The 23,034-nt window shown below is 39.6% G+C and overlaps 2 protein-coding genes across 4 annotated transcripts; one reads left to right on the forward strand and one right to left on the reverse strand.

Moving 5' to 3' along the window:
• Nucleotides 1–2,306: 2,306 nt before the first annotated feature.
• On the forward strand, nt 2,307–13,933 carry LOC6559409 (multiple C2 and transmembrane domain-containing protein). Of its 2 annotated transcripts, XM_032735163.1 has the most exons (12): nt 2,307–2,729; nt 6,297–6,955; nt 7,542–7,650; nt 7,786–7,928; nt 8,811–9,008; nt 10,871–11,022; nt 11,379–11,894; nt 11,960–12,319; nt 12,388–12,507; nt 12,827–13,030; nt 13,089–13,296; nt 13,405–13,933. In XM_032735163.1, the coding sequence occupies exons 1-12, from the start codon at nt 2,492–2,494 to the stop codon at nt 13,483–13,485; spliced, it is 2,988 nt and encodes a 995-aa protein (XP_032591054.1). In that variant the 5' UTR covers nt 2,307–2,491; the 3' UTR covers nt 13,486–13,933. The 2 variants fall into 2 exon arrangements, with proteins under 2 accessions (XP_032591054.1, XP_032591056.1); XM_032735165.1 differs by lacking the exons at nt 2,307–2,729; nt 6,297–6,955; nt 7,542–7,650; nt 7,786–7,928; nt 8,811–9,008 and adding an exon at nt 10,614–10,797.
• A 1,115-nt stretch (nt 13,934–15,048) lies between these two features.
• LOC6559410 (probable 3-hydroxyisobutyrate dehydrogenase, mitochondrial) lies at nt 15,049–16,468 on the reverse strand. Of its 2 annotated transcripts, none has more exons than XM_001987701.2 (2): nt 16,387–16,468; nt 15,049–16,292 (listed from the first exon to the last, which is right to left on the reverse strand). In XM_001987701.2, exon 2 carries the CDS (start codon nt 16,284–16,286, stop codon nt 15,318–15,320), a length of 969 nt encoding a protein of 322 aa, XP_001987737.1. In that variant the 5' UTR covers nt 16,287–16,292; nt 16,387–16,468; the 3' UTR covers nt 15,049–15,317. The 2 variants fall into 2 exon arrangements, with proteins under 2 accessions (XP_001987737.1, XP_032590716.1); XM_032734825.1 differs by having other exon boundaries at nt 16,383–16,454.
• Nucleotides 16,469–23,034: the final 6,566 nt, after the last annotated feature.

The raw sequence follows: 23,034 nt of genomic DNA on the forward strand, positions 1-23,034 counted from the left end.
AGTGGCAACTGAATAAACAGTAAGCTATTTGTAAACTGAATGTCAACTGCTTAGGGCAACAAATGGGAATTATTTGTTTAAAACATTTTGTTACAAAAACGCAGAACTCCAACTGCTGCCAACTAGAAATAACATCTAGAAATTAGAAAAGTCGAAAATTGCATTTCGCTATTGAAAAATCGAGTTTTTGATCATTTTCTTTTTTATATTAAATCTGATTTACAATTGAATATGCTTTTCGCATGCGTTTTAGGTCCGATTAGATAAATTTGTATACTGATGCAAAGGTATGTATCACTCGGAATGAAGCTTCTCTGATCCCATAAAGTATATGTAGATTTTTAATCAGAATCAATTCCCGTGCCGATATAGTATTATCCGTCTGTCCGTCTATATAAAAAAACGCGGATTTTCTATTTGAGTTTGAGACTTAAAATTTGGAATATAAATTCTCGTATACCACTCACAGATCAAGTTTATTTTATTTAGTCGACTGGCATATCGATACACATCGATTTCCGTTAGCAATAAAATCCAAAATTTAAATGGCAGCGGATTCCAATTGATATATACCTTGACAGATTATTCATCAGCTGTAAAAATTTCATAAAAATCTGATAAGAAACACAGCGTAAAAATGTGTATGGCATTTTACAGCTTCTAGATATTTGTGTCTTAAAAGTTTTCGTATATATATAAGTGTATTCAGTATATCTCCTAGTCAGCTCTTTCAACAAGTGCATTCTCACTTGTCATAGTATACAAAAACCTAAAGACAAGACTGATGCACATATATATTTAGATAATTCATAAAATATTCCCACGAAATATTCTTTAGACTCGCATTACTAAATTTCATAACAATGCTATAAGCTGCTGGTATTTGATTTATTGCCTTTGATTAAACTGGTTTTACTACATTTCCACAGTTCGAACGGCGCGAGAATATTCGAGTAGCCCATTCGAACCGATCAGAGTGCACAGCATATTCACATTACGTATATGCCCCCTTCTTCTATTTTGAATTCGGGACTTTGCACTCCTATATGTCTACGCTGCTCTTGTTTTGGTAATTAACATTTGCACGCCATGTTTGCCACGCCGACTTGCCGCGATGTGTTGCAACTGTTGTGTATTTCGTAGTGTGATCTCTGAAAACTTTTGTTGCACGCATTGAAAATTGTAGCTATTTGCGCGTAAATGTTTTCTGCAGAGTTTAGTAAGCTTGTGGGCAAAAATAATATAGGAAAAAGTGTATCTCTTTATCTCTTTTCCAAGACAAAACAGCTGAAACCATCAACGAAATTTGCCATGAATTATTCACGACGCGACAAGGCAGAAGCGAAAATCATTTACGCAGCACATGACAGCAAAAGTGGAAAATAACAATATTCCATTTTATCCAAACAGAGCCAAAAATTTCGGGTAACTTTTCTGGGCTGCTTGTTTGCCTTTTTTGTCTTAGCCAAAAGTTGGCAAATACATGAGCTTCGTAGTGTGTTAATATCTTACAAGATAGCATCATAAATATGAATAGCAGTCTGCTTCCATATGGCAAACAGCCGAATAAAATATCTGAAACATTTGTTTGTGAAAATGCTTCTCAACATTTTCAGATTAAACAAAAAATAAAAAAATAAATAAATACAAAATACACACACGCAGTTCAACTTTGGTTGTATCACGATTAGTGAACAATTCACAAAAGAAATGTCATTAAAAAACACAGCTCAAATAATTTTATTCAAAAACCACTAAAAGGAAACCGCAAAAAGTATTTGAATTCCCAGGGAAATGGAACAGCAATAAATGCACATTTGATAAGAGCTATAAAATAGGTTTGCGTGATTGCCAAACATGCAAAGTAAAACACCAAAAACAACAATAAGAAACAATTGGAACAACCATTGAAATATAGGTGAAGAATGATTTTTGTCTGGCATTAAATCATACAAGTTAAGTAAACTGTCAAACAACTTAATGTGACATGAATTTGTGGTATTAGAAATGTTGTCAAAAAATATTAAATATAAAAAACTGTATTCAGTTGATGCATATTCCATGATTCAAATAAACATAAATAATAATAATATATATAATGTAAGGATACAACAAATTCTGTTCTTAACAAGGAACGTTACATATAAATATTGATATCTATATATGCATTGAAGACATTCTGAACTCAATCCAAAATCCAAACAAAATAAAATCTCAGGCTTTTTCAGGTTTTTAATAGCCATCGTTTAACAATGTTTGTAAATGGGAAAATTCAACATATTGGGCTGTCATGTAAATATATAGTCTCGTGGGGTATACCCCACTGCCACTTCCTTGTGTCTAGGATATAACAAGAATCATTAGCAAAAACAACGGCAACGATAGCATTACAGGCAACGCGACGAGCTTTGTGCGTTGCTAGACAGCCGCATGACGCCAGTTGGAGACGCCGTTTGGGGCAACAACAATCACAGCCAAGCAACGCCGCCAGATGACGTCATCTGCTGCAAAAGGCACAATAACTGTGAGAACCACCAAACAAATAGAAAGCAAAATAAAAATACCAAACCAATGCGAACATAAAAAAATAACAAAAGGGCATATAAACATCCAGAAGCTAAACGACAAACTGAATACAAAAGCAGCTCACCCCGCACCAACCCCTCCAATAGCCAAACAAACATCTAACGATAGCAACAGCAACAACAACAGAATGTTTGCCTCAACAGGTGAGCAACAGCAGCAAATTAATAATAAAGGCTAAAAGTGTTTTTGGCTCGTGTATAGCATACACAACCCCACACAACCCCACACATCTACCCACACCCACACACACTCAAATTCACTCATATCGCCTCGAGTATCAGTTACTAAATAATTGATTAGTGACCTCGGACTTGATTTATTGACTAAAGCAACAGTAAAAACCAACTAAAACAGGACCTATATGAAATGTAATAATAAAGGACATATTGCACATGTCTCCAAACCGATGCGAAATTGATAATCCTGTTCGAGTGTGGGGCATGTGTGGGAGGCAGTGCCGCTGGCAGTTGCATTACTTGATTGCTTCAGTAATTTCGATTTAGATATGAGTCCCCGTTTTTTATATGACTCCAGTAATGATGGTATCCTTTACCTTCTGTAGCTGACTTCGCCATCGGACCAATAAAAAAGCAATTGAAATTTAATTTATGCCCTGCAACCATTCAAGAAAGGGTAAATATAATATCTTACTACAGATATCAGTTTTCATGATCAGCAAAAACTGTCAAGAGAAAAATATTCAATAAAATATCCATTTACCATAGTTGGGTCAGCAAACAGTGTATTTATTCCCCATGCAGCATTTGCAACAAAATGGTCTCTTTCGCTTTTATGGTATCATTCATGCAGCTCAAATCAAATACAGAGTCATAAAAAAAGGGAAACTCATTAAATTGGACAAGATGCTGCTCTGTATTGACATTATTTAGCTGACGGTCATAAAATTCCGAGACGCCATTTTCCTGCTTCCAGTTGTCATTTACCATTCGCCAGTTGAGTTTTGGCCATTTGTCCACTTTTGTCAACTTAATCCCGGCCATGTTGCTTATGTGTGCTAATCGCCAAGTCTGGTCTGGCCAGGCAAAAGTTGTAACTGCCAAAATGAGCTGAAAAATGGCTACAACTTTGGCGCTTAACGTTGAAAGTTGGCAAATTGCTGTCAAGAGTTGCAAATTTAACGAGAGCGCTACAACCGAGAGTGCTTCTCCAGGTAGTTACATATTTCCCTTATTGATTTTCAGATTCTGATGTTAAAACTTAATTTAATATGTCTATGGAGTGTGCATGTGTGTGTGTGTGTGTGCACACACTCCATTTGCTGTCTATACTACTTACAGTCTTTTTTATGTTGGCTCTTCAAATCGAGCAACGAGCATTTTGATGAATATTATTTATTTATTTAAAGTATATTCATACAAGTTGTGCTCAAAATAATGGCATTGCCACTGTTCACAACCTTTGATCTTTTATATCTTTAGACAAATAATGATAATAAATAAAATTTGCTCGATTATAGTCCTGTAGGAACACTTACAAGTTTCGTTTTCTATGATCTGAATTGCACTTACAATATTTATAAATATGATGTGAACGTGAATTTTTCCCTAAAACACTCCTTTAACTCATGCATATTCAATTTTAATGAAGCGCCCTAAATTATGCAACATATTTGCAAACTATTTACACTGCTGTCGTAAATATGTGAACATGTGTCCAGTGCTGTTCAACATGTGCTCAACTGTCGTCTAATACAGTATTAATGCTCTATAAATACGCGAAGTTGGCTGAAAACAAGTCCCAAGTGGCCGTCTGCTCGACGGGGAGCGTTTTATGGTAAATGAAATAACAATGATAAATACAATAAGTATTTACTTGGGAGCGCACACACACCTTGGCTACCCACCCCGTGCATTAAATTAATTAAAATCTAGAGCCAAACATAAAAAAGCTCTCTGTTGTTTTTTTCCCTTCAATTGTTGTAGGCTGTTGTTGTTGTTGTGAAAGGACACAAGTTTGAATGTAATTAAATGTTGTCCTTGGCAGCTTGGCATTTTTGTTTGATTATGTAAAATCAGCGAGAAATCTGCGCCCTTTGCTTGTCCGTCCTTTAAGGCACATGTGCCAATGCCAAAATAACATAACTGCGTGTATATTTATGTGTATGTATTTATGAATATGTAAATATAATTTACATACATAATAAAATGCAATGCTCGACATTTGTAAAAAGATTTTCATTCATAATAGCAAATGCCGCAGGGGCAGCTGTATTTTTGTAAAGCTTTTGGTGGAATGCGTAAAGCTCCCTCACACAGACACACACACACACACACACTGACAGACAGACACACACACAAACACAGTTAACTAGCATGCTGCAACTTTGTGCGAGCCTCCAGTTTATGGCGCTCTTGTTGAAAATTTGGCATGCAGCAGCAGCGCAGCATGCAGCATTAATAATGCAACAGCCAACAGCCGCAAAAACAGCATAGTCCCAACATCCCGCGGCATACACCACCCACACACACACACACACACACACACACACACACACACACACACACACACACACATACACACACACACACACACACACACACACACACACACACACACACACACACACACATACACACACACACACACACACACACGAGTGGGTTGCTCGAGTTCAATGCCAAATACAAAGCACACACACACACACACACACAAAGCCATACACACACACACACACAAACACACACACACACACACACACACACACACACACACACACACACACACACACACACACACACACAGCACCACTTGATACAATATTTGTGAAGTGTTTGTGTGACCTATAGATGGCGCTAACAATACCAAATGCCAACCTTCTCAGCTACAAAAGGAACCCACATAGCAGTCTTTTAGGAGCACTGCTCCTGTGCAGTTCGTGGCGCGCTCAACGCTCGCCAATCCCTTTTTTTTTTGCGCATTTGCATAATTTTTACATATATATATATAACATATGTATATGTATTTTGGTGTCTGTGCTCAGTGAGAATTATTGAAGTGTTTTGAAACTAATGCAATAATATTGTTTGGGCTAAATTTATGCTGCGTTTGGTGCAGGGTGCTCTTGCATTAATTATTGAGCCATTGCCGGATGCATGTCATGCAATCAAAGTCGCACAAGAAACAGCAGAAGCAAGCAGTATTTGCGCTGAGCCACAAGTTAAACAAAATATTTCCATTTGCAGGTAAAGCACAAAACATGTGAGAAATATAACGACTGTGCAATACTCTGTCCTTGGTGGAATAATAGCTCAAAACTTTTAATATCTACATGCCAATATTTTAGTTGTATTTATCAATTTATCAGCAGTATTTCAACAATCCAAAATGAAGTCTGATGAATCTAACTTTATTGACTGTAACTTTAAGATTTATGATTTAAAATTGAGAACGGTATATGCTTTCTGACTTTTGTTGATAACAATTTCTGTGGTGCTTTAAGTTGAGGCACCACTGTGGCACAACATCTGTGATCTGTGCCAGCTGCTTGTCAGTGAATTAGAGAACTGAGGCCGCTTTCTCCCTCTCTCAGCAGCAGAAATGATGTCATGTGGCGGCTGTGTGTGGTGCACAGTCATAAATGCTTTGTTCGCTGGATCGCAACGCATCCAATTTTTGTTTAATCGATTAGCGAGTTGCCACGCACTCACCTTAATAGACGCTCTTGTTGACTCCCCCTTCTGCACTTGCAGCTCGCATTCATTATTTGGAGCGGGAGGAGGAGCTTCCTGGCATCAATCGTTTGGCCGGCGCGGGCAGCATTGACGCCAGTGCCAGTGGATCACCGCCCAGTGGTGTTGGCATCTCGCCGCATGGTTCGCCGCAGCTGCAGCCGCGTCTGGGCAGGCATCTGAGCAAGTCTGCCTCGGAGTTGAATGGTCACGACTGCCACAGCAACCCAGAATCGCCGCACATATCCCCGAAGCGAGCCAAGAGCGCTGCCTCGCCACAACTCACGGGTGGTGGCAGTGGCAGCAGCGTTTCGGGCGTGGCCAGTGGTACGGGCGTGCTGCAAAAGACGCACGGCTTCTTCAATAATCTGCGGCATCGCTGGAGTCGCGCCAAAAGCAAAGATCGCATCGGCCGCAAATCGCCGAACGATTTCCTCGAGGAGAGCACCGACTATGCCGCCGACTACAGCTCCGAGAGCAGCTCCGTAACGCAGAGTCCCCGGCACAGAGCCACCACAATTGGTTCCCCGCTGGCACGCGATTTCCGTGCCACAGCCAAAATGGCGCAGGTCATTCAACGCTTCGGCGGCTCCATGGAGGGTCGCATCGATGAGCACCCCGAGAACAATGGCAATGCCACAGCCACAATCACCCCGCAGCAGCAGCTGGATGCCCTGCAGGTGAGTCCAACTGCCATTGCCCATTTCTTCCTCCTCTCTTTTCCTTTGCAATCACTTTACTCTTGCATTGGGCATTATCAATTTGCTGGGAAGTGTCTGAAGGATACCTACCCGACATTATATTTCTCATTTCTTATTTTAGTTACGGATATCATTTAATTCCCTTAGGAACTGCGGTTCAAAATACGATCTCTTTTATACAAAATCTTCTTGGTGTTCCAAAATAACTTTACCAAACTCACCAGCCATAAAGTTTTGATATGCTCCCAGTACTTTGGTAAAAAAAAGATCAGAAATTATTTAAATAATCGATCGGTTTTTTAAGTTAGATATATTTTTTTGGGGTTTTTGTTAACAAAAAAAAAATAAAACATCTGCAAGGGTATATAATCTTGGGTATATATAGTTGGCTTTTTTCTAGTCCTTTTTTCATTTGCGTTAATCAATTGGATTTTTTGCTTTGCTGCGCAACTAAACCGAATTTTTCCATATTTATTTTACGCTTCTTTCTGCAAAAACTTGATGCACACAACTGTTATTGCCACTGCCACTGCCACTGCCGCATCACAAATGCCACAACAAATAGGCCGATGAGCTGCGCCGCAAGCGGGAGACACAATTACGACAATTCGTCTTCTTTCAGCTGCGCGTCCATCTCAAATCTGGCTGCGACCTGGTGGCCATGGACAAGAATGGTAAGCCAAATGGCCTCAAACTCAGACTCGCCCCCTCCTCGCCCTCGCCCTCGCCCTTGCCCTCGAGCACCTGTCAGAACTGCCCGAATGGCGTCCACTTACATTTGTTTATTTGTTGTTTTTACTCTGCGCCAGGACTGAGCGATCCCTATGTCAAATTCAAGGTGGGCGGACGCCTGCTGCACAAGTCGCGCACCATTCACCGCGAACTCAATCCCGTGTGGGACGAGGTCTTCATTGTGCCCGTGGAGGACCCATTTCAGACAATTATGGTCAAGGTGAGTAGAGCACACGGCACAAGCGGTGCTCGTAAAATTCTTTTTAATAAATGAAATGAATTTTCATTTGAGAGCATTTCACATTTTACACTTCAGAGTTGGCTTTCAGTTTTAAGACCCAACTGGGTTGTACTATAATGTAATACAATACCAGAGAAAAAACATTTTGAAAAGGTGACATAAGATCTTAAAGAATGTAATATATCTTGTTTTTTTTTTCATTTTTCAGTTAATTAAAGTTGACCTAAAGCTATTAAAACATTTTTTCGGCTTATTGCGCTTTAGAGTGTTAAGATTTAAGACTAAACTGGATTAAACTACAGTCCACAATAAGAAAACTGAATAAAACCATTTTAATTTTAAAAAGCTTACAGAAAATCTTTATTTCATGCTTTTCAGTTTAGTTTAGCTGTCTTAAAGCCATCAGCCATTTATAGAGTATTTATAGAACAATTGAAAAAAGTAAATTAAAGATGAATTCTGTAAATAAACAGGTTTAAAATTAGACTTACGATTACAGTCAGCATAATTGTCATCGTATATTTTCAAGCCGGCTGAATGCTTTTTAAAGTTAAAGAAGAAGAAATAATATTGTCCATTTATATACTATTAAAGCACACAAAAAAAAGGAAGGAGAATAAATAAAGTAATCGTAAATAATCGAAAAGTCGTAGTTGAATTAAAAATCGCACCTCGTCGCCTAAAGTGAAAATCAATTTCCCAATGGGAACGCAAACGAATAGAACAACAGTTTCAGCATCAACAGGGGCAATAATTGCCAGCATGACATTCAATTGGGCAAATTGTTTCACATTCACTCAAATGCAAACAGCAGCTAACCGAAATCAATTTCCTTTTTGTTGGCACCACAATTCCATTTAGGTCTTTGACTACGATTGGGGACTGCAGGATGATTTCATGGGCTCGGCCAAAATCGATCTCACCCAACTGGAGCTGGGCAAGGCGGAAGATATCAATCTGCAGCTGAGCGATTCGAATAACGGTGAGCCGGGCCTCAGTATGGGCGAGATACTCATAAATCTGACGCTGTGGCCGCGCAGCCAGGAAGACAAGGAAATGGTATGTTCTCACTTTCAATTAATGTGGTTAATTGTCACATTTAATTCAATATTGCACATATTAGTCAACGATAAATTAATCAAGATACCAGTCTAACTCACAGATTGAGATACATTGCTGCTCAGCTTCAGTCAGTCAACTTCCGGCTGTGCGACCTTTCCCTTTTTCCCAACACATTGTTCTGTCATTCTTAATTGTTACAAAATTCGACTGTTTGAAGAGTTTAACTTCCGATTGCGCACAGATTTATGAGTCTACTCTCAGCTCTTGAGCGAGTTGGCGCCTCTCGCTCAATTAGCACTGACAAAAACTCGCTGAGTAAGCGACTCCAACTATGCTCAGTTCATTTCCCGTTCCCGCCTCCCACTGCACCACATGTTCGCTGATTAACTTGCTTCAGCTTGCTTATTGTTTGGGTGAGCTCCTCTCCATCTTCCCCCTCCCACAAACACCACCCATTGCGGCGCTGCTTTGATCGCTGCTGTTGCCGTCTGCTCTTTGCAGTAACAAGTAAAGCGCTCAACTGAGGCAACAATGAGGCAAAGGTAACAATGACAAAGGGAAAAGGGAAAATACCCCGAATCACAAAGCAAACACAGTTTGCTTGAAAAGCGAAATTAGTTAATTGCTGCACAGCAATGGCTTAATACTCTGATGAGTATATGAATTCAGCTCAAATTTAGTATGCTGCTGTGTATTTGTCACAAACATTAAATATGTGTATAAATTTATTTAGCTGACAATGTACTCAATTTAATACAAGAAAATATTTAAATTATTAATTACGTTGGCATTCTTGTTTTAAATTCTTTCACTCAGCTTGAAATTTGGACTGTAATTTAGAATATCGCTGTACTTTTGGACACAAGGTTAACTCAATTTATTATTCAGAAAGTTCCGGTTGGCTTTCTAAAAGGTGTTGTTTTTTATATGTAAATTCTTACACCAATTTTTGTTAATTATTTAATTATTAAGTATTAGTATCTCAACCAGCTAGTGCTGTTAAAGCTGCAGGTTGTATTTCTACTTTTTGGGAATATTTTCTATTATTGCGAAATCTATTTCTGATAAGTATAACAAATTTTAAGAACTTTGTTCGTATATTTAAAAATTATTTCTTAAAACATAATATTGCTGTATCTCAGAGTCTAATCAACTTATCAACTACAAATGTGAGCATATTTAGCAGATATTGCGTATATAAAAAAAACCAACCCGTTCTAACTCGAATGAAATAAAATGCACATGTTATACTCAGGGTAATCTTAATCTTAATTCTCTTCGAGGGGGAAATATATTTTTTGATTTTATTTTAATTAAAGGTAAAGTGTTTTTTTTTTTAGAATTTCATTATTTAGTTAGCTGTTTGTCGTTAAAAGAACTTACAACATATGCACATAAATTAAATAGCGAATCGGCCTGGTTGCTTACAGGCGACAATCGACTTCACCTTACATTGTTTGGGGTCTATGTGGCTTGACATCAATTGTTATCAGCGCCTCAGTCACAGCTTGAGCGGTAGACAGCGTGGCAAAGTGTGTCTACAGTTGTATATGCCCGGTTCAAGGTTATCGGCATTCGTTCGCATAGAGAGCGAACTGAACGCCAATGAAATGGCTTTAGTCATTGCGAGTTGCTTCGAATGCCAAGTGGGAATCTTTAGTTTGTGCTGCTTAAGCGGATTATGAGCAGGTCTGGTCCAATTTACCGCATATTGCTCAAGCGTTTGCGGCACCATCATAGCCAGGCATGGCAGCAAGTGGACCAGTGCTGCGAGGAGCTAATGGAGGTTAACTCCAGATTTTTTCTTTATTGTGCCAACGAGCTGTGCAATTGAAGTTTCCCATTTTTGTTTGTTACAGCACTTTCAACGCAACTCTAAATTGGCCGAGTCATCAAAGCGGCTTAAGTCCCAGATATGGAGCTCTGTGGTGACAATACTGCTGGTCAAGGTCAAAGAGCTGCCACTAGCCGAAGATGGCAGCAAACTGAGTGACACACACTTCAAATTCAGGTGAGCAAACAGTTGAGTAAACTGTCGACACTCTGTTGCCTAGGTTGCCTAAGCGAAGGGAAGAAATGGAAGCTGCACTTTGAACTAAAGTTTTCTTTAAGTAGTAAATAAGTTTGTAAAAGTGTTAGATGAATAAGTAGTAAATAAGTTTGTAAAAGTGTTAGATGAATCACTGACGAATCACAGGTGTGATTAACCTTTTCCAATAATAATCGGTTGTTTTTGAAACGAACACAGATCTGACAGCACCTATTCCATCCTTTTAACAAATTTTGTACGGAATTCTGTTTAATTTCTGCCGGGCTAAGCCGGCATCCGTTTAATTTTTCAATAAATGACTTCATTTTCATTTACAGGCTGGGCAATGAGAAGTACAAGAGCAAGTCTTCCTGGACGGATCGCTGGCTGGAGCAATTCGATTTGCATCTGTTCGATGAGGATCAGAATCTGGAGCTGGCACTTTGGAATCGCAATACGCTTTATGGCAAGGCCAACATTGATCTGAGCGTATTTCAGCGCGAGACAACGCACGGCATCTGGAAGCCACTGGAGGATTGCTCTGGTGAGGTCTTCCTCATGCTCACCATTAGCGGCACCACAGCTCTGGAGACCATCAGCGATTTAAAGGCCTTCAAGGAGGATCCACGCGAGACGCAACAGTTGCGAGATCGCTATCGTTTCCTGCGCAGCTTGCAGAATCTTCGAGATGTGGGTCATCTGACGGTGAAGGTATTTGGTGCCACTGGTCTCGCTGCTGCTGACATTGGCGGCAAATCGGATCCCTTCTGTGTGCTGGAACTGGGCAATGCTCGGCTGCAGACGCAGACTGAGTATAAAACACTGATGCCCAAATGGAACAAGATCTTTACCTTGTAGGTTCCTAGTCAAAGCTGTAAATAAACATTGAAAAACTTACTCAATTCCTGTTGCTTCACAGTAATGTCAAGGACATAACACAGGTGCTGGAGGTCACAGTCTATGATGAGGATCGCGATCATCGTGTGGAATTCCTTGGCAAGCTGGTAATTCCGCTGCTGCGCATCAAGAGCGGCATTAAGCGCTGGTACACCCTCAAGGATAAGAATCTCTGCGTGCGTGCCAAAGGCAACTCACCACAAATCCAATTGGAGCTCACCGTCGTCTGGAATGAGGTGCGTGCCATCTGTCGCGCCCTGCAGCCCAAGGAGGAGAAACTCATACAGCAGGAGGCGAAGTTCAAGCGGCAACTCTTCCTGCGCAATGTCAATCGCCTCAAGGAGATTATTATGGACATACTGGATGCAGCGCGTTATGTGCAGTAAGTAGTCCCCCTCCCCAAGTAAACACTTGTGGCAGTGACTAACTCTCTAATATTCTCCCCCATAGGAGCTCCTTTGAGTGGGAGTCGCCGGTGCGTTCGAGCATTGCCTTTGTGCTGTGGGTCGTTGCCTGTGTCTATGGAGATTTGGAGACAGTGCCGCTAGTGCTGCTCCTAATCATTCTAAAGTAAGTATGCGAACAGGGATTGCTCGATAATTAGATATTTTAGATAATGGATTAATTTGCAGTTAGAATTGTAACAAGAATCTGGGATTAGTGCAGTTTACTATTTGTATTTTCATACTTATCATACTGAATAGTATAATAGTATTTCTGAATATTCTATTGAAATTGCTTGCAAGAAATCGTTTACTATCAGATATGTTATTTAAATTAAGAATTATAATTATCCACAAATCATTTCCAGAAGTAAAACCTTACCAATACTCTATGGACTACAATATGAACTTATTAAATAACCTTGCTAATCTATATGCAATTGCAGAAAATGGCTAATAAGATTGATCACCGGTACCACAGATGCGAATGCTGGCCACTATGACTACGAGTATGATGAGGATGACGATGATGACAAGGAGAAGGAGGAGAAGAAGTCAATTAAGGAGCGCCTGCAGGCCATATCGGAGGTCTCACAGACCGTACAAAATACCATCGGCTATTTGGCCTCCCTAGCCGAGAGCACCATCAAGTAGGGTTCATTACGGAAGTTATCAACTCAGTTAAATTTCTCATTTTATCCATTTTAGCACCTTTAACTTTTCCGTCCCCGAATTAACCTGGCTGGCGGTGGTGCTGCTGCTGGGCGCAATATTTGTGCTGCATTTTGTGCCGCTTCGCTGGCTGCTCCTCTTCTGGGGCCTAATGAAGTTCTCGCGTAGAATACTGCGACCCAATACCATACCGAACAACGAGCTGCTCGACTTCCTATCGCGCGTTCCAGACAACGAGGAGATTGTAAGTGAAAGAAATCTATTAAGAAATACATAAGCCATACATCAGACATCAATTGTGACTAGAAAGTGATTGGTATTGAATCATTGCTAACCTTTTTTTTTGTTGCAGAATCAATACAGGGAGCTGCCACCGTCGGCGCCCACAGATCAGGCGCGGAATAATCCGAAAAAGAAACTGAAAGGCTCATAGTCTATATGCAGCGCTGATGCGGCAATGGGGTCGCTGCAACATAGCGCAACTACTGGTCCACAGCATCTGATGCAGCAGATGACGACACGCTTCCGCGCCAATACAAATCAGCTGAAGCAGAAGTTCGGGCAGGCGAAGAGCCTCAGTCTGAGCCAAGGCGATAAGTCCATTTAAGTATATTATACATATAGATATTAGAGATGCAATTTTCGGCACCAGACAAAGTTCCATCATGAAATGTAACTCAACTTATGCACCAAAGTTTTGCTTGACTTAAGAACTTAACTTAAAAAGTATTTCAGGATATCTTTAACTCTCTAACTTAGTAAGAAAGCGAATCAAACTATTTACACTTGATAGATACACTGAAACCAGAATTGGCGCCAGTTCTGTAAATACACACCAAAACCAAAACCAACAACAACAACATCAACAGCAACAGCAACAACAGCATATTGTACTTTATACTTACATATATATGTATATTTATTTATATGTATATATATCCAGTGCGTGTACCTAAAATTATTTTTGAACATCTATTTGTATTTACCAACAATCTACCAAAATGCTAACCGAGCAATTCCTTTGCAATCTTATATGAGTATTGTTAATTATTTATTGTATATTTCAATTTGTGATATTTTCAAAGAATTGCAACTAGACATACTATGTGGCTTATCCAAAATCTACTTACAAACATAAATACCTTATTATTATATATATATATATATACATATACTTTTACTTCAGAAGTTCCCCTACGATATGAATGTATTTATGTACTTATAAATTTATTGCCCTCGATTATTTAAGGCTTTTTATATGCATACCTTTCTATATACTATATAGCTAACCATATGATAGATGTATTTATCTATTTATTGTAATTATTTCATCTGCGACAAATTGTTCCAAACATTTTCGAATACCTACCTACTAAATGCATAACTGTGTATAGGAATACCATGAAATTTGCAATTGAAAACTCCAAACTCCGAGAAATGCATGACAAACATTTAGATAGTTAAACTATTTTATACTCCAGTAACAAAGTTTTTATATACATACATATATAATGAATGAAAAAAATGCCCAATTATTAATATTAATTAATAGCACCTAAGTTAAGTTTGTTATTTTTCAAAATATGACAACCAAATACAATACAAAAATATTTTTGGATTTCGCTCAAATTCACCAAGCAAAAGCTTTTTTCTTTGCTGGATGTCAAACTGTAAAAGTTCTGACTCCCAAACTGTTAGCTTTCAGTTACTTGGTGCGCTGTAAGCTTTTTTGGTTTATTGCTTTATTGCCGTTTGTTTTGCTCAGAATTCTGTTTACTTGTAAATGGCGAACAATCGCTTTCGCTTCCACATGTTTCCAATTGGAAAGCTCGCGACTCGTGCTGGAAAATAAATTTGCATTGCTTGGGGGGGTCGGTCGTAGAGCAAGACCCAACTAAAATCCAAGCAGCTGTTTGCTTATCAGAAGCCAATTCCCCTCGAAGACGATTAATTTGCCAGTTTGTTACGCAATCGAAGCCAGACAAAAAGATATATGTATAGTTAAGTAAACACATTTTTTTAATATATACTGTAAGCCACTAAAGCATAGCGATAGAAAATGCTCATATACATATATATATATATATCTTTATATATAGAAAATGCAAGTCAAAGTCAAATTCAAAACACAGGAAGCCTTAAGAGTCGGTATCATATCCCAGATGGGATGGATTTGCTTATCTTAGATAAGGCTATAAATGCAAAACTGGTTGGGTAGAAGCCACTTAAAAGCCTCTATTTGTTTGGGGGGTGGGTGGCAGCTGCTTAGTTCTTCTCGTTCTTCATGAAGTCATAGACAACGGAGAAGTCCTTGCCGCCCAAGCCCTGGGACTTGAGTGTGCGATAGATTTGATGGGCCAGTGCACCCATGGGAATGGGCGTATTGGATGAGGTGGCCACACCCGATGCCAGACCCAAATCCTTCGTAATCAAATCAGTGGAAAAGCCGCCTTTGTACGAATTGTTAGCCGGAGCCGTGGGCGAAATGCCGGGCACCGGATTATAAAGTTCGGAGGCCCAGCAACGACCCGTGGAGGAATTGATAATCTCAGCGAAAGTCTTCGGATTGAGGCCTAGACGAATGGCCAGATTCATGGCCTCGGAGACACCAATCATGGAGATGGCGAGCATCATGTTGTTGGCCAACTTGGCTGCTTGACCCATGCCATAGTCACCACAGTGGGTGATCCGCTTGCCCATGCACTCGAGCACCGCCTTAACTGCATTGTATTCGTCAGTCGTGCCGCCGACCATAAAAGTCAACGTGGCCTGCTCGGCACCGGGAACACCACCCGAGACGGGTGCATCAATAAACCGGGCACCTTTGGCACTGATGCGCTTCTGCAGCGACTTCACCAACACTGGGTCAATGGTGGAGGAGTCAATGAAGATGGTGTTCTTATTGACACCGTTAGCGGTCATCTCCTCATACGAAGCATCCACAATATCATTATTGGGCAGCATGGTGATCACGAAATCCGAATTCTGAGCCAACTCGGTGGTCTTCGTGTAAACAGTGGCACCCTTGGCCTTCATATTGTCGCAGGCGGGCTTGGAGATGTCGAAGACGTGCAACTTGTGGCCGGCCTTTATCAGATTGCTGACCATGTGGCCGCCCATGTTGCCCAGGCCGACGAAGCCGATGTTCTTGGAGCTACCCTGGGTGGCCATGCCACGGACCAGGGTCTGGCTCCAAGCATTCACCAGCGACTGGGACACAATGCGTAGCGACATGATGAACTAAAATCCAAATAATCCATATTAGTATCATATTATGTAATATCTCCCAGTCGGGTAAAAAAAAAAAAAAAAAAAGAAAGCAATACACACCCACCTGTGGAAACGTATGAAAAGACAACGACTGCTAGAAATGTTCTACGTGATCGGACGACGGCCAAAAGCACACTGATCGCACAGCCAGCGAGTGTCACGTAATGCGCCTGTTTTCCAGTCCAATGGCAATAGGCTTGTCAACTGCTTGCACAAGTGCCTAGTGTGACTCGCTGCTTGTTTGATTTTTCTCAGCTTTTGGTGCGTCGGCAACTCTGTTCGATCGTAGTGCGCTCGTTGACTTCCAGTGACTGGAAACAGTTGGCGACTTCTTGTTTCTTGTTCTTGTTTCTCGATTAGTATTCCAATTGAATAATAACACGCGCCGCTGCAATACCGACAAACTTATCTTTTTTCAGCTGCCAGACATCGTCTGATGCTCGACGCTGGGGATGGAACGGTGAAGTGGGAGCGACAGCAGCCGCAATAACAACAAAAGCAACAACAACAAAGTGGACGTGCGTGTGTTTATAGTTTTTGCAAAAGCTGCACAGTTTGACAAGCGCACAGTTTGACAATCGTCTGCACAGCTTTTGCTTGACGACTGGCGCGTAATGAAGCTTCAGTTTATTCCACTGCCTTAAAACTATTAATATATGCGAATTTTTGTGTGTGTGTGTGTGTGTGTGTGTATGTATATATTTATAGAGCGTCAATGCGTGTGTTTTATCATTTGAACTTGAACTAATTTGTATTGTTTTCATTTCGCTTGTGCGTCTTTAATAAATTAAAAACGCGCATTCGAAAGTTTTCGATTTACATGTCTTGGAATTAATTGTGTTTTGGAAGTTCATATTATCATTTATTGTTATTATTATTATAATTATAATTAATAATAATATCGTTAGTTATTACTGTTTTTAGTGTTTTTAATTAGTAATTTTAAATGTTTTGTTTTTTGTCTTATGGTAAATTTTCATTCTTATTTTTTTTTGTGCAGTTTGCTTGTGATTCACACCAATTGCGCCAAATATCGTGCATAACTCAAAACGCACGCGCAATTTCCAAATGTTTTGCAAAAACCTAAATCGGTTACAATAACCGTTACCAATATTTGCCCTTCGTGCTTTGCCCAATACTTGTTATTACAATAAAAATACAATACACACATTTATGCGAATATATATTTCATTTCTTTTGCTATATCGTATTCCGTTTGATGATCAACTTTCCCACCAGATGCCTCAAAATTGTAAATATCGAGCTTGAAGCTGTCGTTGATTTAGTTATGGTTATTTTTGTTGCTGATGATGTTGTTGTTATTAATGGTTGATGTTGATGTTGTTGTTGTTGTTGTTGGTGGTGGTGGTGCTCAGAGACGTTGGTGGTGGTGGTGCTCAGAGACGGCATGCATGAAATTGCAACTGGGGCTGCGTTTCGCAAATTTCGGCCACTTTACGTGTCGCTTATGCAACCGGCGCCAACGTCGCTGCCGGCGTCGCTCTACAGCTTTTCTGCATCGTTATGGTTTATCAAAAAACAAAAAAAAATGCAAGCAACACGATTTCGCCAGCGAGAGAACCTGCTCGGTTGCACAGCCGCCAGCACTGAGAAAAGATGAAGGAGATTGAGCTGATCTTAGCTGCCTGTTTCTGTTTCAGTTTCTGTTTATCGCATTGTTTTTGTCATTGTTATGCTAGCCGTATTTTGCTAACTGTGTCAGTGCGTCTGCTGCCCCCAAAAAGTGTGGGTAGCCCAACTCGAGGCATCTGCCTCAAAGCGAAATTCAATTGAGGAGTGCCACAACATTTGCGGCATCAACGAGGACATCAGCGTCAAAAAGCATTAATACCATAATGAAAATCACTTTACATAATCGGCAAAGCAAAGCAAAGCAAAGCACTTGTCAACTTGTCACTCAACGGACGGACGGATGGACGGATGGACGGCCGGATAGCAGCAGCAACGACACCTTCTTATCTAACACACACATATGTATGTGTGTCTGAAAGTGCAATTCAGCGTATGATTAACATGAACATGAACACGAACAACAACAAAAACAATACAAATGACCGAGTGAGAGCGCAATTTTAAACATTTTACGCCAAACAAACATCAACAATTAAGAATGGGCACAGCAGACGCCTTCTGACTGCCAGCTACCCTGTAAAAAAATACAAAATTTACTTTGTTGCTGTGTTGGTTATGATCAAAGCTATTTCAACAGAGAGGTCAAAAATGAATATTAAGCAACAAATTTTGAAAATGTAATTTAGTAAGTAACTTAACGGAAAAGTTAACGATTTCGGATAATACTATTATCATAATATCTGAAAATGCAATTTTGTAAAAAACATTTCGGGAAATTTATAAATTTCTGATACATTTTTTAAAGATGAGACGACAGATGACTATCATAATTCCTTTTCCCTGAAAAAGTACTAAAATTGTCCTCTTTTATCACTTTAAGGTCCTTTTTGGAACTCCAGGTATAGTTAGATATTAATCAATATTTTAATTAAAAACACTTAAAAGCAATTTAAATTAAAAAAACATAGATCGAAACATATGCCCACTGTTTAATTGCTTGGTTGCTTGGTATACTTTAACACAATACGCACTAGGGCATGAAGAGCGGCATATGACCAGAAAGGTGCGCTTGGACAAGCGCTGAGCTGCTGATCGGATGGGGAATCGAGTATACGCCGCGTTGTACTCTGCTCATTAGGCGAGTCCACGCTGCGGAGTGCTGTTGTTGTTGTCGTTGTTGTTGTTGTTGGCAATGGCACTGTTGCCATTGTTGCTGTTGCTGTTGCTGTTGTTACTAATTTCCATGCACTGTCATGTCAAAATAGATGCGCACTCGACGCCAGCTTGTGCGAGTCGTATGGTAAAATGAAATTTCACCCGATGGCTGCGGGCAGCAACCGCAACGCACCCACAAAAAAAGAAACACAACACAAAAAACGGAGAAAAAAAACCATAACAACAACAACAACATTTACACGGAGTACAACCAAATGCACTTGAGATTGACAGCGACAAGGAGTCGTTGGAGTCGAGGAGCTTGAAATTGAAATGCAAATTGAAATAATGTGAGTTTTATTTGCCAACAATCAAGGCATTATTTAATATACTGGGATTAGAGTGTAAATATGTAGTAGACTAAGCCAAGCCCAGATCGTGTATGCAGTGTAAATAGTTTCTTGACCCGATCACGAATTTTATCGCATTCATGTTAATGAATGAATGCGTGACTGCTCTTTCGCTGCATGTCGCCGCGTTGATCTTTGAAATGAAGTGAGTCAGTACAGTAGTAAATACGGGGCGGACAGACGATCGTCATTGCGGATTTCGATATCCGGCAGGCACGTAATATGAAATTACATTTTGGTTTTTCTTTTTTTTTTTTGGCAGTGAAATTTTTGGTAGCATTAATGCTTCTCATCGAGTTTTAATTATTTGCCCAAAACGGAACCATACCAAACGAAACGAAAAACACACGCACACAATTATTAGCTTTCGCCTGTAAGTGACAGACAGCTTACGGCTAGCAGCAGTTAACCGTTAACAGCGAACAGTCAACAGTCAACAGTCAACCGTCAATAGTTAACAGTTTCCCAGTTCCCAGTTCCCAGTTGGAGTCCCATTTCCACTTGGCACTTGATTCCACTCGACTCACACCTTGTGGAACCGACTACTAACAATTAACATGCCAATCGATTGAAGACCACTCCAAAAAAATGAAAAACCAAACACAAAAAAACTGTACAAAATTGAAATGCAATGCAGTCTGTCGCTGCACCAACTAGGGAAAGGAAAGTGAAATTAAACAGATATGTTTTTGTATTTGGTTATTGTTTTTTTGCTTTACCCCCCTCGGTTGGTGATGGGTTTTCGATTTGTTTTCAATTTCATTTGGTTTGCTTGAATCTATCTAAGGCCTTTTAATACGCCACATGCATAATTATTACGCGCACACAAACACAAACACAAACTCACACACAGACACAAATACACACACTAAATTAGATTCACAAATCGGTGGCAAGGCCTATGCTATAGTATAGTATACTCTCGTATAATGCAGTGAAATTGAAAATCATTTTGAAAGCGCTTCAATTATTTGCTGCCCGACAAAACAGACATTCCATGCCACCGCTTACGCTCGTTCCAAATGTCTTGCCACAGTTATTTTTTTTATTTTTTTATTGGTCGTCATATTACAAAATTTTAATTGCAGCACACAGAGTGAAAAATGACCAGAAGTTAAATGATTGTGGAAATTGCAATACTCTTCTAACTTACTCTCTGACAAAGAGCAAAACTGCTGCTTTAAATATAAATATTTTATCGGAGTGTCTTGGAATCTCTTGAAATATAGAATTTGTACTTAGTTTCAGTTTTTACATGAAAATAAATAAAAAAATAATTAACCAAAATGAACCAACGGAATGTTTGGAAAAATCTAACTAAAGTATCAAGCATTCCAGAAATGTGTATTTTGTATAGAAATTTATTTAAGTATTGATTTTATACAGCCCATATATATTTAATGAATTTGCAAAATTAAAAAATGATGTAACACAAAGCCAACTGAATCCAAATTTACAAAAACCAGTTGCAAGACAACTGCTCGAGTAGAGAGTGCCCCATATTAGAGTAGGCTAGCAGGTAGGAGAGTGAAATAAAAATGTTTAGCTAACCCAAATCCGAGACATAAGGAAGGAAACTTCGGCACCACACCGAACTCCAGGCATGTGTGCCTTGTGTGATGTCTCTGGGGAGCACTCGTAATCCAGTTTGTGACTAGATTCCGACCACGTTTGACCAAACCACGGCGGCAGCAGGAAGTGTTTTAAAAGAGTCCCATATACATAAATGGCCAGCGTAAGGCATTTCGGCACCAAAACAGTCAACTGCTTGGTGGGCAGGAAAGCCGGGACCCAGTCTGGGCACCAACACAAAAAGCTGTTTTAGTTTCGTGCACCAAAAGATTGGTGGCGGCAGTTCCAACGCCTTGATGCGTCGATGCGCCTCCTGGCCTAAAGTGGTGGAGCCAGGTTGGATTGCATAATGCAGCCCGATTTATGTCGGCTATTGGCCGACAACCTGTCAATGTTGCATCAGCAAGTCCAGAGTTTTCTACTTATTCAAAATGTTTCAGCTAAATTCTACAACTAATTAAATTGGTTACAAACGATAAGCGAAAATAATAGAAAGACTCCGTCACATAACTTAATTAGCTGTGGGAAAACTTGGCCAAAAGCGGTAAAAATCGCTCAAATTTTATGCAAATCTCGTTAATCTTTTCCGCATACGTTTGGAAAAACTGCGAAGCTTGGGAAAAATGTTAAATACAAAACTGAAATACATAAACGAGACTGAAGGTCGCTTTGGCAGGCACTTGAAGTTGCTGTCATTGTTATAGATGTAGTTGTTGTTGTTACCATTGTTGTTGTTGTTGTTGTTGTTGTTGCTATTGTTGCTATGGCATTTGGCATCGCCTTGGGCGTGTGAGCTCTGCAAAATGCTCTGCACATGCAACGATCGAGTCTGGGATGCCAATACCTGTGAAAAGGTCAACGTGTCTTGCAACTTGCTTTAATTGCTGCCAGCGATCGATGCTCAGTTGGTCTATAAAAACGAAAGCGTCTTATTCTGCTTCTAGACAATGGCCCGAATGTCTCGAATGGGCAGCGGAAGTACCTTAACGCTTCAATGCGCACAGCAGCTGCCTGTAAATCGCGCATATTGCCAAAAAAAAAAAAAAAAATAAATTAATCACATGCAAACCGCACAAATTAACTGAATAGTGATAACTGGCAACCACATGCCACATACCAGATGCGTTTTGACACCACTCATAACTCTCAACTGCAGACGTTTTCGTTGATGCAATTTGCCACTGGCTGACTTTATGACTTTGTCAATGCACTTTAAATGTTTTTCTTCTTTTTTTTTTTTTGGTTTTTAGGTAATTTTGACAAGTTGTGAGATAAGTCTGACCGTTATCTAATGTACACACAATTTGGCCAACTCATTTGCATAGTTGGGCAGCGTGTATTATAGTATTATAGTGTATGGTAATTAACTTAATTTCCACGATCCATAAAAGTCTCGCGCAAAACAATTGCAGCAGCTGCCTCATAGCGGATATTAAGACAAAACTCTAGCCAAGTTTTGGCTCTGAGAATATTTTAATTGTCTGATAGAAATATCTTCAGAAACGACGCAGGAAAATAACGTTTAAGGCCGATACTTGACAAGACAAAGCGACGTTAAGGCAATATAAATGAAGGCTGTAAATTGTGCCTAAAACAGGACAGACTGTGATTATAAGTAGAATCACTCATTTATATATGGTTCGCTTCAAATGTATTACACTTAACAGCTTTTTCCTGGTAGTGGTTTGCGTGGAGAACAATTCCGGAAATGGCTTATAAATTTAAATGTATTTTACACATTTATTTTGGCTTACATTTTATATAGAATCATTTTTATTATGTATATTATTACATATTTTGTAGCCCACATCAAAAAAAACACAAATCAATTAAATATTTTTATGGGCTTATTAAAGAAGCTATTTAAGTATTTGAATTTCACCTTCAAAATAGCTTTGGCACTTGTTTTTTAAAGCTGATATTCTAGACAATAACTGAATTAAAACCGTAATCAAATTCACAGTCAACTTCTTATGCCGCCT

Source organism: Drosophila grimshawi, unplaced genomic scaffold, assembly GCF_018153295.1.
Source record: "Drosophila grimshawi isolate 15287-2541.00 unplaced genomic scaffold, ASM1815329v1 contig_1369, whole genome shotgun sequence".
NCBI lineage: Eukaryota > Metazoa > Arthropoda > Insecta > Diptera > Drosophilidae > Drosophila > Drosophila grimshawi.